General features: G+C 35.7%; 1 protein-coding gene across 3 annotated transcripts in view; it reads left to right on the top strand.

Annotated features, from left to right (window-relative positions):
• The window catches only part of LOC129797424 (uncharacterized), a 36,347-nt gene that overhangs the window by 18,563 nt on the left and 2,592 nt on the right, over nt 1-15,192 (top strand). For all 3 annotated transcript variants that reach the window (XM_055839960.1, XM_055839962.1, XM_055839961.1), the window contains exons 3-9: nt 8,847-9,224; nt 9,799-9,946; nt 10,665-10,786; nt 10,851-11,042; nt 11,111-11,291; nt 11,357-11,557; nt 11,629-15,158. In XM_055839960.1, coding sequence (XP_055695935.1) covers nt 8,861-9,224; nt 9,799-9,946; nt 10,665-10,786; nt 10,851-11,042; nt 11,111-11,291; nt 11,357-11,557; nt 11,629-15,158 — 4,738 coding nt within the window. In that variant the 5' untranslated portion in view covers nt 8,847-8,860. The remainder of the gene's footprint in view (nt 1-8,846; nt 9,225-9,798; nt 9,947-10,664; nt 10,787-10,850; nt 11,043-11,110; nt 11,292-11,356; nt 11,558-11,628; nt 15,159-15,192) is intronic.

The following is a 15,192-nucleotide window of genomic DNA, read 5'->3' as shown; positions in this document are numbered from 1 at the left end:
CTATTGGTGAGGTCGAATGGTAAGAAATGAATTGGAAATTTTACATAACTTTCAACACTCCTGCTCTACCATCTAATACTTCTAAATATACCTGTTATATTGTATTATACAGATGTCGAAAAACATTGGTGGTTTCGTGGTGAAACTAAATCTCTTTCCTCTCAAACAGATACAAAATGGAAAACTAAACGACCTTCGTGGTTGTTACATGTAGAGCAAAATACGTCATTTTCGCTTAAATTCTGGCCCAAGCACAAATTTATGCAAAAATTATTTCAATCCTCTTTAGCGTATTAATAATTATATGCCCCACAAATGACATTTGTTCTACAGAGTTTCTTTAGCCATGTGTTAACCTTTTCTTAAACCTATTGAAAAACTAGAAAAGAAAATTTTTTATTAAAAGAGATTAAAAGATTTATTAAAAATTATGCAATCAGTAAGGATTTGTAAGATATTTAACATTAAATATAGTAATTTTTAAATGCCTCGTGCCCGAAGCACCATTCATTTTAAATGCCTCGATATAAGTTCTAATATAAAAATCAGTTAATTCTTAAAGAAAAAATTGAAAATTCAAATATTAACAAAGCAATTCACAAATTATTGAAATAAAAAAATATATTTGTATTAGATAATGTCATAAATCTTCTCTACAACACTTATCATAAAACACACTATCGCTGCTTTGTATCAGACTAAAAGAATATGTACAACCAAGATAAAAAAAAGTTCATTCATGCAAATATTGCATAATTTCAAAGGGATTGTATTTCTGCTAATAGAACATTTTCCCATTCTCTTTTGATAGCTACAAAATGAAATTCGCATAAATGGCATAATAAAGACTTATTTATTATATATGCATATACACCTACTTTTGCTTTTCGGGTGTCATTTTGTATATATATAACTTTGTGGCAAAATAAAAATCAACAAACTCTCGCGCTCGTACATGGAAGTGATTTTTATTTTCTTTTCCACCCAAGTGCATAAAAAATTGTGTAAATGGAGCAAAATACCCATGGCACTTGTATATACATATATCACGTTACCGTCCGCATAATGGATTGAAAAGTGAATAGAAAGATTCATTCATGAAAAAAAGATTGCTCATTAAACCAACGCTAACGAAGCGTGAATCGACAATGAGAATGAAATTTTTGACGCAAAACTTGTAATTTCATTAAATTTACGCGTAACATGAAGCGACAATTTATTTTTCTCACTCTTCCAAATTACTCAGGAGTTAATGTGGAGATGCAAAAGCAACACCTCTCTCTGTTGTGAACAGGTGATCTGCTTTTTTTCTGCTTATTTTTTTCTTTTAATTCAAATGAACCTGTAGTAAGTGCATTCTTGGAATTAATTGAATAACTCCAAGTTTCAACTTGGAGTCAAGTGGATCATTTTCTCAATTGAATACCAATTCGCGCGGCTATACGTTAGAATTATTATATCATCAACCCCGATGGGTGAGTGATTAAAAGAAGCTCTTGCGGTATAGAAAAGATCTCACGGCAAAATACTCTTCACACCAATGCATTGACCATCAAGAGAAATCTCCTTTGAGTGCGATGCCAAGAAAAAGTCTCAAGATTCTTTTTAGTCGTATGCGTATAATTAGTTGGTGTTCCACTTCGTGGCCAACACCAAGTATTGTAATCGTCGGAAAAACCGACCACCTCAGATCGGGCTCAAACTTGGTATGAGCACGTTTTAGACATCCCACATTTCAAAAATGGTGGTGGAAAAATTTTGATCCGGCCGGCCGTCCTGCCGGTCGCCCGGGTTTTGCCTTATAGCTCGAGAACGGTAACAGATAGAGACTTCAGGTTTGAAGTTTTCTATAGAAATGTGGGTGTAAATTTTCATTTTTTCGCATTTTCAAAATCCAAGATGGCCGCCGTCCGCCATTTTGAAATATCGTCATCCACTTCCCTTATAGCTAGAGATCTGAAATTTTAGTATGTTGTAGAGCTCAGTGAGACATTTTCATCAATAATTTATACTTGACAATCGGTCAAGCCGTTTAGCAAATATGGCGGCCTAAAGCAAAAAGTGTTTTTTCGATATAACTCGAGAACGGCTTGACCGATTTTGATCATCTTGGTATCAAATGAAAGGTTTCAAGAAGCCCTACAACTGTCTAGAACATTCCAAGTTCCAAAAACATCCGCAAGAGGCGCTAAAATCAAAAACAAAAATTGCATAACTTTAAGGGGCAATATCTCCGAACATCTGTTATCGTTTTCCTTTAAATTTTGATATATTGTAGCCTGACTCAATATCTTTCATCAGTCCGAAAATGAAGAAAATCTATGTCGCCGTTTAGAAGATATGGCCATTTGAAAAATTCTTGAATTTGAAAAGTTCTAAGAGCCATATCTCTTGAACGGCTTGTCCGATTTTGCTCAATTTGGTATCAAATTAAAGGTTTTGCAATTCTCTACAACTTTCTAGAACATCATAATTCTCTAGAACCATTCTTTTCGGACGAAAAGTGCAAAAAACTGTTTTGGTAGAACAAAAATCCGCCATTTTGTGTTCTGGAGGTGACCTTGAAAATCATTGAGATATATATCAAATTATAGCTTTTTTCAGGACCTTTCCAAAACTAGTCACAAAATTTCTGTAGGTCTTATAGAACAAGAGATATGACCATTTTTATCCATCAAATTGCTGAATTTCACAAAAAAAATCAACTTTGCCTACTAATATTGCTTACAAATAGTATTACAACGCATTATAAAACTTCTATACGTTGTGGGACACCAACTCTTATAACTGGACGCGTTATGATTGACTTTTACACTGTTTTCTATTTACCTACGACAAATAAGATGCGCATTCAATTATCATTAATATCACTCGTGCAATCACTTTTTTTATTTATTTCGTTTCTTTCGAATGCCTTAGGTTAACCTCCCGAGGAGAGTGGTTTGGTGAAAAGAGAAAGGGATCACGGAGTATAAATTTTTAGTATGTTTAACACAATTTACAAAGATGCCACATATTGATTGAAATCACTAATCTTTCACTCTTCAAGTGAGCCTTTGGAGTCTTTAGGGTAGAAATGGTCGATTTTTCATGATTTTTTTTAAAAGAAATTTTAATAAAGAGTTTTTTTTTTTATAAAAGTAAATAAATCAACGATGATTCTAAAAATGAGATCTCTTGAACTTTAAACAATTCAATTCACAACAAGCCAACAAAATTATTAAGAATACATTTTCTTCATGATCATTTCATACATAAGAACCAACAATGAATGCAACCTCTTGATCTATCGGGAGCAATCGAGAGTTTTTTTTCATCCTATAAGCTCACTAAATGGCACGATATTAATTAATAACATCACTCGATGTAACAGTAAGAAAAGAACCTGTTTGTGACCAACACCTCTTTTTCAGTATTCTTAAGATATTTCTTGAAGCGCCATTGTTAGGAAGGCACGTGTGATTTCAATACAGGCATCACAGTGGAATTTGCTGTTCACCTGCGAGAGTTCATGTCGCGCGGAAACTCCAACCTCTCGGTTAATAAACTTTAAGATTTATTCATTGTCCTCTAAGCATCGTGGCAATTGAGCGTCAAACACCATCTTGTATAGAATGTGTGAATATTTGGTAAGAAAACCACATATTTGCTTGCAAGAAAACGACCTTGCTGCAAAGATTGGTATAAGATATATTGATGAGGAATGAGGCCAAATTGACAACACGAGCTCTCAATTATTGCCACTCAAATGAGAGAAAATCATTTTGGAATTATTCACCAGAGAAACGACAAATTCAATCTCGCCACTTGAGAGGTTGTATTAAATTTCAAATTATAATTTTTCCTCTTACAAATTTACTTCTATACACACCTTCAAGATCCAAACAATTTTTCCTCATTTCTTTGTATTACTCAAAAAAAAATTATACAATTGCAAAGACCGTCTATCCTTGCATCAAAAATCCATTATTTTGCATACAATGGATTTTTATAATTTTCAGACTTTTAAGCATGTTGCTTTTTTTCTCACTCAAGTTTGCAGAAAAAATGCAGTGATTGTCTCCAGCAGCTAATTCATCCGGTGCCCAATGTAAACAAATGCTTTTATCGCCAAGCTGCATTCTGTGGATTTTAAAATAAGCATAAGATTTGAAGTTCAAAACAACGTTTGTTTTCTTCAACTACATCGTGCTGTGTTTAATATTTCTTTAGCAAACTATAATTTGTAGTGTCTGAAACTCGGTTAAGAGCCTTTTAAGTTTTCAGAAAATAATCAATGTGATTTTTAAAGTAGGTCTCTTTGCAAAGCTATTCAAATTAGCGGGGGAAGAGGGCCGTACCTATATGATTTTTCATTAAATATAGTATAAGAATAATTAGACAAAGTACAATTGAGATCATTTTTTTCCTTTCTTGTATACTTTTTAATTCAATTTTTTTCATATAAAATTATCCACAATATAATCCATTTTACGAGGACTACATAGCATAACTATTTGATATAATTCCCGTTCATGAAAATCATTAATTAAACTCTACTCATTTGACCGCAATGATCATTTTGTCAATGCGTAAAGAAAAGTCGCCAGCAACATTGTAAAACTATTAACTGAGGAACTAGAGTATGAATTTTAAAAATATTTATTATCTAGAATGGATTTTTTTTATTCTAAAATGAAAGCAATGAAAGTAAAAGAAAAAAAAGAAATTTTTTACCATCAAAATAATAGAAATTATTCAAATCGCTTTCATTCAATTTTCACATTATTGCTGCGAGAATCCATGGTGTTTGTAAGTCATTATTGAGAAGATTTTCAGACACATTTCCTAAAAATTGGAAAGGCAACTCCTATTATCTAATTCAACCATTCGCAAAATTAACTCTGTCATGGTCGAAATGATACAAAAATCTCACAGTTGAGGCATTTTTGCTGCAAAAGCTCCTCCCAAAATGAAACTGAATGTTTTTTTTTCTTAAAATTCTTCTTGCAATATCGCACGGATTTTTTTTTTGTTCAAGCCCACAGAGGAGCGGCGATAAAATACAAAGTATTTCCTAATTGACCGACTTAATTGAGGAAAAAAAATAGAGGTGCAAAAAAGCAGCAAAAGACTTAATTACCGCACAGATATATTGGAGATACATAACTCGACAATGAGCTACAAATCGATGCATTGTTGGATAGCAAGTCACATATGGGGGTATATACAATAAAAATGATATACGCGACAGCTGAGTGATATCTCTATAATCTTCTTAAACTGACATAATGACCATGCCATCAATATTCTATAAATTATCTGCAAACGACGACAATTGAATGAAAATTATGCAATCACCGTACGAGCTTGGGCGACATAGTCTTTCACATAGTATCAATACACGGTGGGTTTTTAGGTGGATGGTGCAGAAACTCGTTTTCACTGTCCGGCAAACGGAACTAAGATGCAAAAGACATTTTTAAGATCACGCTTCGATGATCAGCGGAAGACAGGGGAGCTAGGAAAAAAAACAACATACAAGACAAGTATGTCTCTTCTTTAGTCTTCACGCAATTATATGGGTGTTTCCTCACCTTCCTCTCATCCCCTTTGCGGGTCCCGAGATTGTGGGTTACACATCACACCGGATACTTTCGAGAGTAGAAAGCAAATACGCATTCTCCGTGCCTTCATCCTACACACTTCTCCTTTTCGCTCTGGAACCTTCAGGTGTTCCTCCATGTGAATCCACCAGACCGGCAGGAAATGAAGTCATATTATAAGCATTCTCCTTCTGCCAGGTTACCTTTTTTTTCTTTTTCCCCTATCCACGCAAATGATCGTTACTTGGAGCATAAAACTCTTCGAGGTCTTTTTTGTGATCAAAATGAAGAGCATTTTCTCACACAATCCAGAAATTGTTGATGAGCATGTTTTACATACAAAATCTAAGCAAGAAATTCAATTGTTGGACTACTAGAGGAAGAGGTTTTCAAACAGATTTTTAATTATGACGAGATTGTGATCAAATTTCACTCTCTCACTAAACTTTATGTGAGAAATGTGTTTTTTACGACTAAAATATACATAGTTTGTAGGTATACTAAATGTATTCATATTAAAAACAAATTAGAATTCAAGTTAGAACAAGAAAGATTTAATGAGTAATGCATTTTGTAAATTTAGATGATGATTATGTTGAAGATCGACAAATCAAAAAATAAAAAATAGATAAAACTCTATCAAATCTTTAAATTTTTAATTTCCTAATTGTCAATGAATTGTATTTATTAGATTTTCACTTATCGGTAATTTCAATTTCCACTGCAAAATAGTAATTTTGTAGCATTTCAGCAGTTTATGGATTATTTATTGCTGATAAAATTTACAATAAAACTTCGGATATGTTCTCCCAGGCACAACTTTTCGCTTAAAAATCTTCAATTAGTGTGAAATTAAATAACCATTTTATGAAATCATAAAAAATACAATTCAACTAGATGTAGAGGTGTTGAAGCAACAGCACCACCACCTGCTCCGCGATGGCTGTGAGATATCTCGCAAGTATTTCGCATATACTCATGCACTAATGGGTGCGGTATTGCACATAATCCCCACAAGAGACATCTTGCAATCTTCACTTCCGAAATAAAACTGAGATTTTTACAACTTCCACTTGACTTACATTGAACCGCCAGACTTTCATTTTCAACACCATGTTCCGTTGTGAGATGCTAGTAACTTTAATTTTATTTTCTGCACATGTCTCACTTAATTCAATATCCATTTTTTGCCATTCATTGATTGAAGCGATTGAAGTATTAGATTTAGGAGAAAGTACAATGAATATTAATTTTCAATATGTTTTTTTTCTGCCATAATCTCATTCATTGGTTCTTGCAATTTTCTCACATCAAGCCGCACATCAATAGAAAGAAAGACATGCGAAGAAATCATTGGAATTTTCAAGTGGCTTAATTTCAAAAGCTTTGGGGAATCTACAATTGTGAATAAAGTCGCTCAAATTGTTCGTTTATTCATTTTAGTAAATAAAAATATAAATATTTAATTTCAGATCGAAATTTTTATTTTACTCACTTTCTGAACGTTCTATAGTACATTTTAGCACATATAAAACTTGACAGCACTTTTTAGGAAAATTTTCGAAATTTATCTGATTAAAAAAAAATCTTAAAAAAGACTAAACGAACAAACACACAAACCTTTAATGAATTTACGAGGTACGCATTTCCAGGAGTGTTTGTTCGGTGTTCATTTCTTTTCTTAAGGCAACAGTGGTGCAATATTTTGACATACATTTTTCCCGCAACAAAATGCGTTGAAAGTCACTTTGGCGTTCATACTAAATAGCCCCAAAAATGCTGTGTTTTCACAAAAAAGAAACAAGCTACACCTCACCCCATTATTCCAATACATCACCTCAATATATTGGGCAATTTAAAACAATAATTCCAACATAATTGTTGTAAATTACAAATATTTTATTTAATACTGTAAAAATGATAAATTATTTCTATGGCCTTTGGGCATTTTTCATTTTTTTCACGTTTTCTGGTCAAAGAAATGCACAACACTACTTTTCATTGGCTCGGCCTATTATACAATGTGTATGCTGAAGAAGCTCATGGGTGTGAGGAAATATCGTGAATTGAGCGGTACTTTTCAGGTATCAACAATACTGAAATTACCAGTCTTGTGTGATTTTTCACAGATTTGCTTTTAAACTCACTTTCTCATGATTACTATGCAAACGGTGATATAATTTCAACTATTTAGTTTATTATTTTGTTAAACATTCACCATTTTTATCTAACAACTTGTTTTTCTTAAAAAAAAAAAAAATGCTCAAAAGCTTAACCAAAAAACGAATTCTTCAGGTGCATTTTTAATTTCAATAAATTATGTCCAGTAAGGTTCTTAAAAATGTTTTGAAACCTCTTCTAATGCAAATCAAAAAAAAATCTTGCTGCGAGTTTCAAATAAATTAGTTCAGAAACGGTAAAAAAGAGGTGTATCTGGAAATGAAATCGTACATATGATGGGTGTGGGAAAGTCGGAAGCTGAATCTCATGATACAGTCATTAACATTCTAAAAAAAATCCACAGCGAGGGAGAATGGAGGGAATAACTGCACAAAAACTGCATCTGGAGAAATGTAAAAATTAGTATTGTATGGGACAATTTGTGCGAGTATGTAACACGCTGCGTTATGTTTTACCTTTACCCAAATGGACCACAAAGTCAGGGTGAGAAAGACATATAATTTGTGGGATTAGGCATAAAATACTGTTTTTTTTCCTACAGATTGGTTCATTTTACATAATTTAACATTGAACGTGAATCCTTAATTTTATGAATTGTTTTCAAGTTTTTCCTACTAAATTTCTATTATAACAGAATGCTGTATTAATGACTATATAGGGGTAGGTGCTCTACTTATAGGGAGACTTGGTTTATGAACTCAGTATATTTTATATATTTAAGAACTGGACAACAATTACAGAAACAGAAATTACAGTCTTTCACAACGAATGAAAATTAAACTTTTCCTAATCCCAATCAATTCATGTAAACGCCCACACTTCGGAAATAAAATGACAATCAATATTAATGAGGTACCTGAGGAGACACACGACTATGCGTTGCACAATTTGCAAATACCTTTCTTTACCCATATGCCTGTACCTACTTTTTAGAATATAAAATAATCCCAGCGATTGTAATGCCTTTAAGAAGAAAAAAAAGCCAATCACTTTGTATCTTTCCAATGGAAATTTTTACCAACCATAAAACAATTAGTTACTGATTAAAATCTGATAATTATCTTAATTTCTATTCATTAGAGACATTTCTCAACATGGAAGATAACACGGCATCCACGTCTTCAGCGGAAACTCACACTCTGGAGGCAAACTATCCATTCAAAAATGAAGTGTCCCTCTCCATTGGCAGTGAATCATCCGCAAGCGAAAACACCGCAGCTCCAACGCCATCACCACGTCATAACTATCAAGCTGAAGTAATTATTCCACCTCTCGAAGAAGTAGCCCTCACCAAACCAGATGACACCTACGATGGAAAAATTGGTTTAGACAATCCGGGCTACGAGCACGAACAGCCTAAGCGACCTCTGAGCTCCTTTGGCCAAAATGGTCTCACAGAAGCCAGCCTCAATTCGACTAAACCCCAAAATGGGAAGAGTGTCGATAAACCTCTGGCAGGTGAGCAATTGTTTGCATTTCATTATTCTCCTCCCCTCAAAAGGAAGCATAAAGTGACAAGAGAGCTCTCGTTGGTGGAAATATATTTTTGAGATGAATTTTTTAAATAAATTATTTAGAATGAAAGAAATCGTTGCGGAGAAAAAGTGTTACAAAATAATTAGATTTTTTAAAGTAGTTTTTGTACTTCTTTCTGTTGTATTATTTTTAAAAATTATGAAGCTGTTGCATTTATGTAAATTTTTCCATCAATTTTGATAAACCTTTAATCATTGAATAAAAGCAAAAATTCAAATATGTATTGTATGGTTAATTAAATCTTGCTAAATTGTTGCTAAAGTTTTATGGCAAAATTTTATACAAAATATTAATACGAGATGAATTTTTATTTACTCCTGTTGACAGAGTATAAAAAATAATCTCTGTTTCTCTTCCTGTGATGTGATTTTATTTGCTACATAATGAATTTCAAATATATAGTTCCACATGGCTTTCAAGACCACTCTTCAAAAAATCTCGTTTTAGCCAAAACAAGTCTCTCAAAACTAACGATTTAACATTTTTTTCTCCCCAGAAGCCGTCAATTTAGAATTAGTGAATTTGAATAAGCCTGTAAACGGGCATGACAATGGGATCCCCATCAAGAAAGACACAGAGGTGGACATTGGTGATCCCTACGATGAATACTTCGTCCCGGTCAATGAACACCGAAAATACATGAGGTAAATATTTTATTTGACAAATTTTGTACCTTTCCTTGGCCTCCCTTTTGGCTATATAATTAGAAGCAAATTAATATAGATGAAATATTGAAGAAAAAAAAAAACAATTAAAAAGCCAAAAGAAGTACAATAAAGAATCCCATGGTCAAAAGATAGAACGAGCCTTGTTGGTGAAACCCTGAAAGTCTCAACTGAATAAACGGAATTTCTTCTAGCGTGTCTTTTCCAAGGGGTGAACATGGAGTAGATAATAATGGACGATCGCTAAATCAGCCTACATTTGGCCGCATCGACTATAATAGTTGGATTAAAATATCGAGGTACACCCACACCCATTCACCTCATCAGCGTTCAACGAACCCCCCAAAAAATAACGATCTCCATCATGCGTTTAGGCAAAAAAAAAACTGCGAGTGTTTTACTTCGTCATTTGCGCTTCATTCCTTACTAAAAATCCGTTCAAATCTCTCAAAATTATCTCATTGCTCTTTATGTAATTGTATTCCTGAAGAAGCAACAAAAAGCCATTTGGGGTGTACCTCTGAGGTTCCATTCAGTGATTTCGCTTTGGTTACGGGGTCGTGCATGACGCAAAATGTATTTACTTCGTAGAATTTGTCAAATTATCTTATCAGACATGCCATCACCAAACCTTTTTTCTGCGACTTCATCTTACTCTTCCTCTTCATCCTCCTAAATTTTCTTTTCTTACTTTCAGGGGTGAAAAACTCTATGTAACAAAAGACAAAAGAATCAAGAGTCGATGGAGGAAGTGGCTCTGTTGGGCCATAGTCTTAGCATTACTTGTTAGTTTGATCATCATTGGTTTGCTGTCAGCAAGTAAGGAATGACGAATGAAGTAAAATTCCGAATGAGTGACTAAAGCGGATAATTTTTTTTACAGCTGGTGTGATCTTCAGTGCAAAACCCACACCAATAGAATCAAGGCAGTTTAACAGCAACGATGTACAAGCATCCGGAATTTTAGGTGTCTCAGGAAGTAGAAAAATGAATGCAACGGAATCAACCCCTATAACAACATCAAGCACAGCGTCATCTTCGATATTAGTAACAACGGATGAGAATATTATTTACGGTGAGTAACCTCCTTGCACCTACGAAATTTCACTAATTAAATTTACCTAAATACATATTAATTTACAGTTCCAAATACGCTTGAGGGCCAATTGACACTGCAAGATACAGAATTTCGAGATGACTACAGCAACCATAACAGCACGGCGTACATGAACTTGGCGCAGAGAATGGAGAGGTCCATTAAACAAGCGCTTAAGTCATATATGGCAAATAATAATGATATTTACGTAAAAGTTACAAACATGAAGTGAGTTAGTGGAACTTGAAAAACAAGAGAATTGTAAACTAATTAATTAAACCCATTCTTCTTAGGCCCGGTTCCGTGGTAATTGACTACAGAGTTGGATGGAGCAATAAAATGCAATCGGATATTTCACCAGCATGGCTTAGTAGCAGTATGGCGGACTATCTTAAGAGAAATAATGGTTGGCTGGATAATTATAAAGTTCCAACAAATACATTGAGAGCAGCACGTTTACCAGATACTTGCTTCATGAATCCTGGAGAATATAAGTGAGTGTTAAAAATCATTGACAACAAAGTAAATAATAAATCTCACAAATGCCTCTTTTTCTTATTCATAGTTGTGATCATGAATGTAAATTTAATGAGAAGATCGTTGATTTCGTGTGCACTTGTCCTACAAATATGGAACTACAAGAAAATAGAAGAAGTTGCGGGCCAAGAAAGGCTGTTAAAATTGATAACGTACATGCGTACGAAGTAACAGCAACACAAAATGGTCACGATCACCACCATGATCATCATCATCATGATCATAGCCATGATAGTGTTCCAGTAAGCGAACCAGAACCAGCAAGCGAACCTGAGCCAGCAAGTGAACCTGAACCTTCTAGCGAACCTGAACCTTCTAGCGAACCTGAACCTGCAAGCGAACCAGAACCTACAAGCGAACCAGAACCTACAAGCGAACCACAGCCAGCAAGCGAACCGGAACCAGCAAGTGAACCAGAGCCAGCCAGCGAACCAGAACCTGCAAGCGAACCTGAGCCAAAAAGCGAACCTGAGCCAGCAAGTGAACCAGAACCAACAAGCGAACCTGAGCCAGCAAGTGAACCAGAACCAACAAGCGAACCTGAACCAGCAAGTGAACCTGAACCTACAAGCGCACCAGAACCTGCCAGCGAACCTGAACCTAAAAGTGAACCCGAACCTGCCAGCGAACCCGAACCTAAAAGTGAACCAGAGCCTACAAGTGAACCAGAGCCTGCAAGTGAACCAGAACCTACTAGTGAACCAAAACTAGAGAACCAATCTGAATTACAGAATGATAAAACAATTTTAGATATCCATTCAACGACTGAAGAAGTTATGGGACATAATATGGAATCATTGGATAACCAAAAGAATGCCGATATTACTCCAGAAAGCGAACCCGAGCCAACAAGTGAACCAGAACCATCCAGTGAACCAGAACCATCAAGCGAACCAGAACCTTCAAGTGAACCAGAACCATCAAGCGAACCAGAACCTTCAAGTGAACCAGAACCTGCAAGTGAACCAAAACCAGATGATGATAAACCAATTGTTGAATTAACTTCAACGACCGAAGCAGCTATGGAACGAAATATTAATGGCAAAATGGTTGACGCGGTAACTCCCGAAAGTGAACCAGAGCCTACAATTCAACCAGAACCAGAGCCTCAGCCTGCAAGTGAATCAAAACCTTCAACGGAATCTACTGAAAATGTTCGTAATAGCGATTTACTTTCTACAAGTATGCCAGAAAGCTCGAGTGAACATAATTTTGAAATTGAAAAGATGAATGATGAAGATCAGGCAACAATGAAGTCAGAATCAGAAACAAAAAATGAACTCAACGATATAGATACTTTAAATCAGTCTAAAACTTCCATTAGTGTTAAATCACCTAAGCAATTAGACTACGATTTCCTATCTTCTTCAACTGAAAATCCAGAAGAAGCTCCATCATCTGAGACACCTAGAACTCCAGCAGATAACATTATGTTTATTCATCATACAACTGAAGCGTCAAATGCAGAGGAGTCAAGCAGAACTACGTCTACAGAACAACCGGAGGAACGGCATGTGCAGTTTATCGATCATAAGACTTTGGAAGCGCTTTTGGATAGAGACATAAATGATTCAATGTTCACAACTGAATCTGACGAAGATGAATCAACAAGAATTACAACACAATCTGAGGAAGATGCCAATGCCCAAGATATGGATGTAACCACTAGTCTAGGTGAGCAATCTACGGAGAGTAATGATGCTACTGAATCATTAAGCAAGTCTTCAACTACTGATTCGTCCGAAAATCTTGATGTAACAACCATATCTAGTCTAAGCCGAGGTGATATTAGTGGTGTAGATGAAAGTGATTCGGCGATTTCTTCGTCGACTATGGAAAATCCAAAGAAAGATACTGATACCGATTCTGCGTTGACTGATCGTCCAGCTCCTGTAACTGAAGACATCAGTGATGATATTCCTCAGCCAACAGAGACATACTTCAAATCACCCCGACTCTATGAACAAAAGAGCTCGGATGAGAAGCAAGAGGAGAATACGTTAAACATCTTCTCCCCTCGAACTGAAGATTCAACAGGCACCAATAATGATTCAGAATCACAGCAGGGTGATTCCTTGGAGATGTCTCCTTTTTTGCCTAATATTGAAATGTCTAGTCCAAGAACACCTTCCACATATGCCGTCACTGAAAATGTCTCGGAAGCTGAAACATTCCAACCAATTGCAAATGTTGTAGATCAATCGCCTTTCCTTCCAGACATTGATAACAATTCAACTCTTGTACACAATCTTCACCAAGGGCATGATGTGTTTGTTCACAACGACACTGAAGAAGTTGTCAAGGAGGATATAAAGCAAAAGCCAAAAACGCCTAGATTAGACAACGATGAGAATCACAAAGAAAATCCAGTTGATAGTAATTTGCAGGGTGATCACGTTGATATGATCAACAAAACGAATGCATCAGAAGATTTAAATGATGCAGTCATTCCGGTAATGGAAATGGAAGCTAGCTCTGCCAAGCCAGTTGAGATTGAAAACATGTCAAGTACTCCTGTAGAATACGAAGAAAAAACTACAGTTGAAGTGGAAGAATCAACAACAACTCCAGTTATAGTCAATGAAAGAACATCATCCTCGGAAGAAGCTAGTAGTTCAACGAGAGCTACAACTAAAGTTGAAGAACTAAGTGATTTCAACTCAGAAAGTACAACGGAGCTCTTTAAAAATTTCATTAATGACGACAATTCTCTAAAGGCCGATGAGAAAATAACAACAACCGCTACAACTGAGAGGCTCAATGAAATCTTTGATCCTGACGAGAAGTTTAGTAAAGACAAAAATTTCGCTGAAGCAGAAAATGACTTGAAAGTCATTCCACTTATTTCTGGAAAAGGCATAAAAAAGCCGGACAAGGATGAGTTCTTGCGAGAAAAGATAAAACCCAATGAGATCGGAGAGGAGACCATTATTTCAACGACCGATCATTTTTTAGATGAAGGGACGTTTCAGGCGACTAGCGAGTCGACTGGAACGTCCAAAGCTTCGGATAAAAATACCCAAGTTGAAGTGATGACGGACGAAGACAACAAAATGTCCAAAAGCTTGGACACCGAACAAATGGTGATGTTTTCTCAGTGCACATCTGGGCAGTTTGAGTGCATGAATGGTACTTCCATTGAGAATGGATCACCGTGTATTAGTAAAACCGAAAGGTGCGACGCCATTTCCCATTGTACAGATGGATCAGATGAGATGGATTGTGAGAGATTGGGCTGCCCTGGGCATTTTCAGTGTAGCGATGGTCCCTGCCTATCCCGCCACTTAGTCTGTGATGGAATTGCTCACTGCAACGACAGCAGCGATGAGAAAAACTGCTCAGAGTGGCAGTGTAGATTTGACGAGATCTCCTGTGATGCCTCAGGAAAAGGTCCGTGCATCCCAACGCAATGGGGATGTGATGGACTTCAAAACTGCGCAAATGGACGAGATGAAACAAACTGCTTGGACACGTGCAGTAACAAAGAATTCTACTGCACTGTACAAAAGAGATGTATTCCCGAAGCATGGAGATGCGATGGGAAAGTAGACTGTTCAGGTGAGTCTATTAAACCTTAATAACCTTAAACTTT

The sequence above is a fragment of the Lutzomyia longipalpis genome, chromosome 1, assembly GCF_024334085.1.
Source record: "Lutzomyia longipalpis isolate SR_M1_2022 chromosome 1, ASM2433408v1".
In the NCBI taxonomy this organism is placed as follows: domain Eukaryota; kingdom Metazoa; phylum Arthropoda; class Insecta; order Diptera; family Psychodidae; genus Lutzomyia; species Lutzomyia longipalpis.
This window is presented reverse-complemented; position numbering and strand designations above follow the sequence as displayed.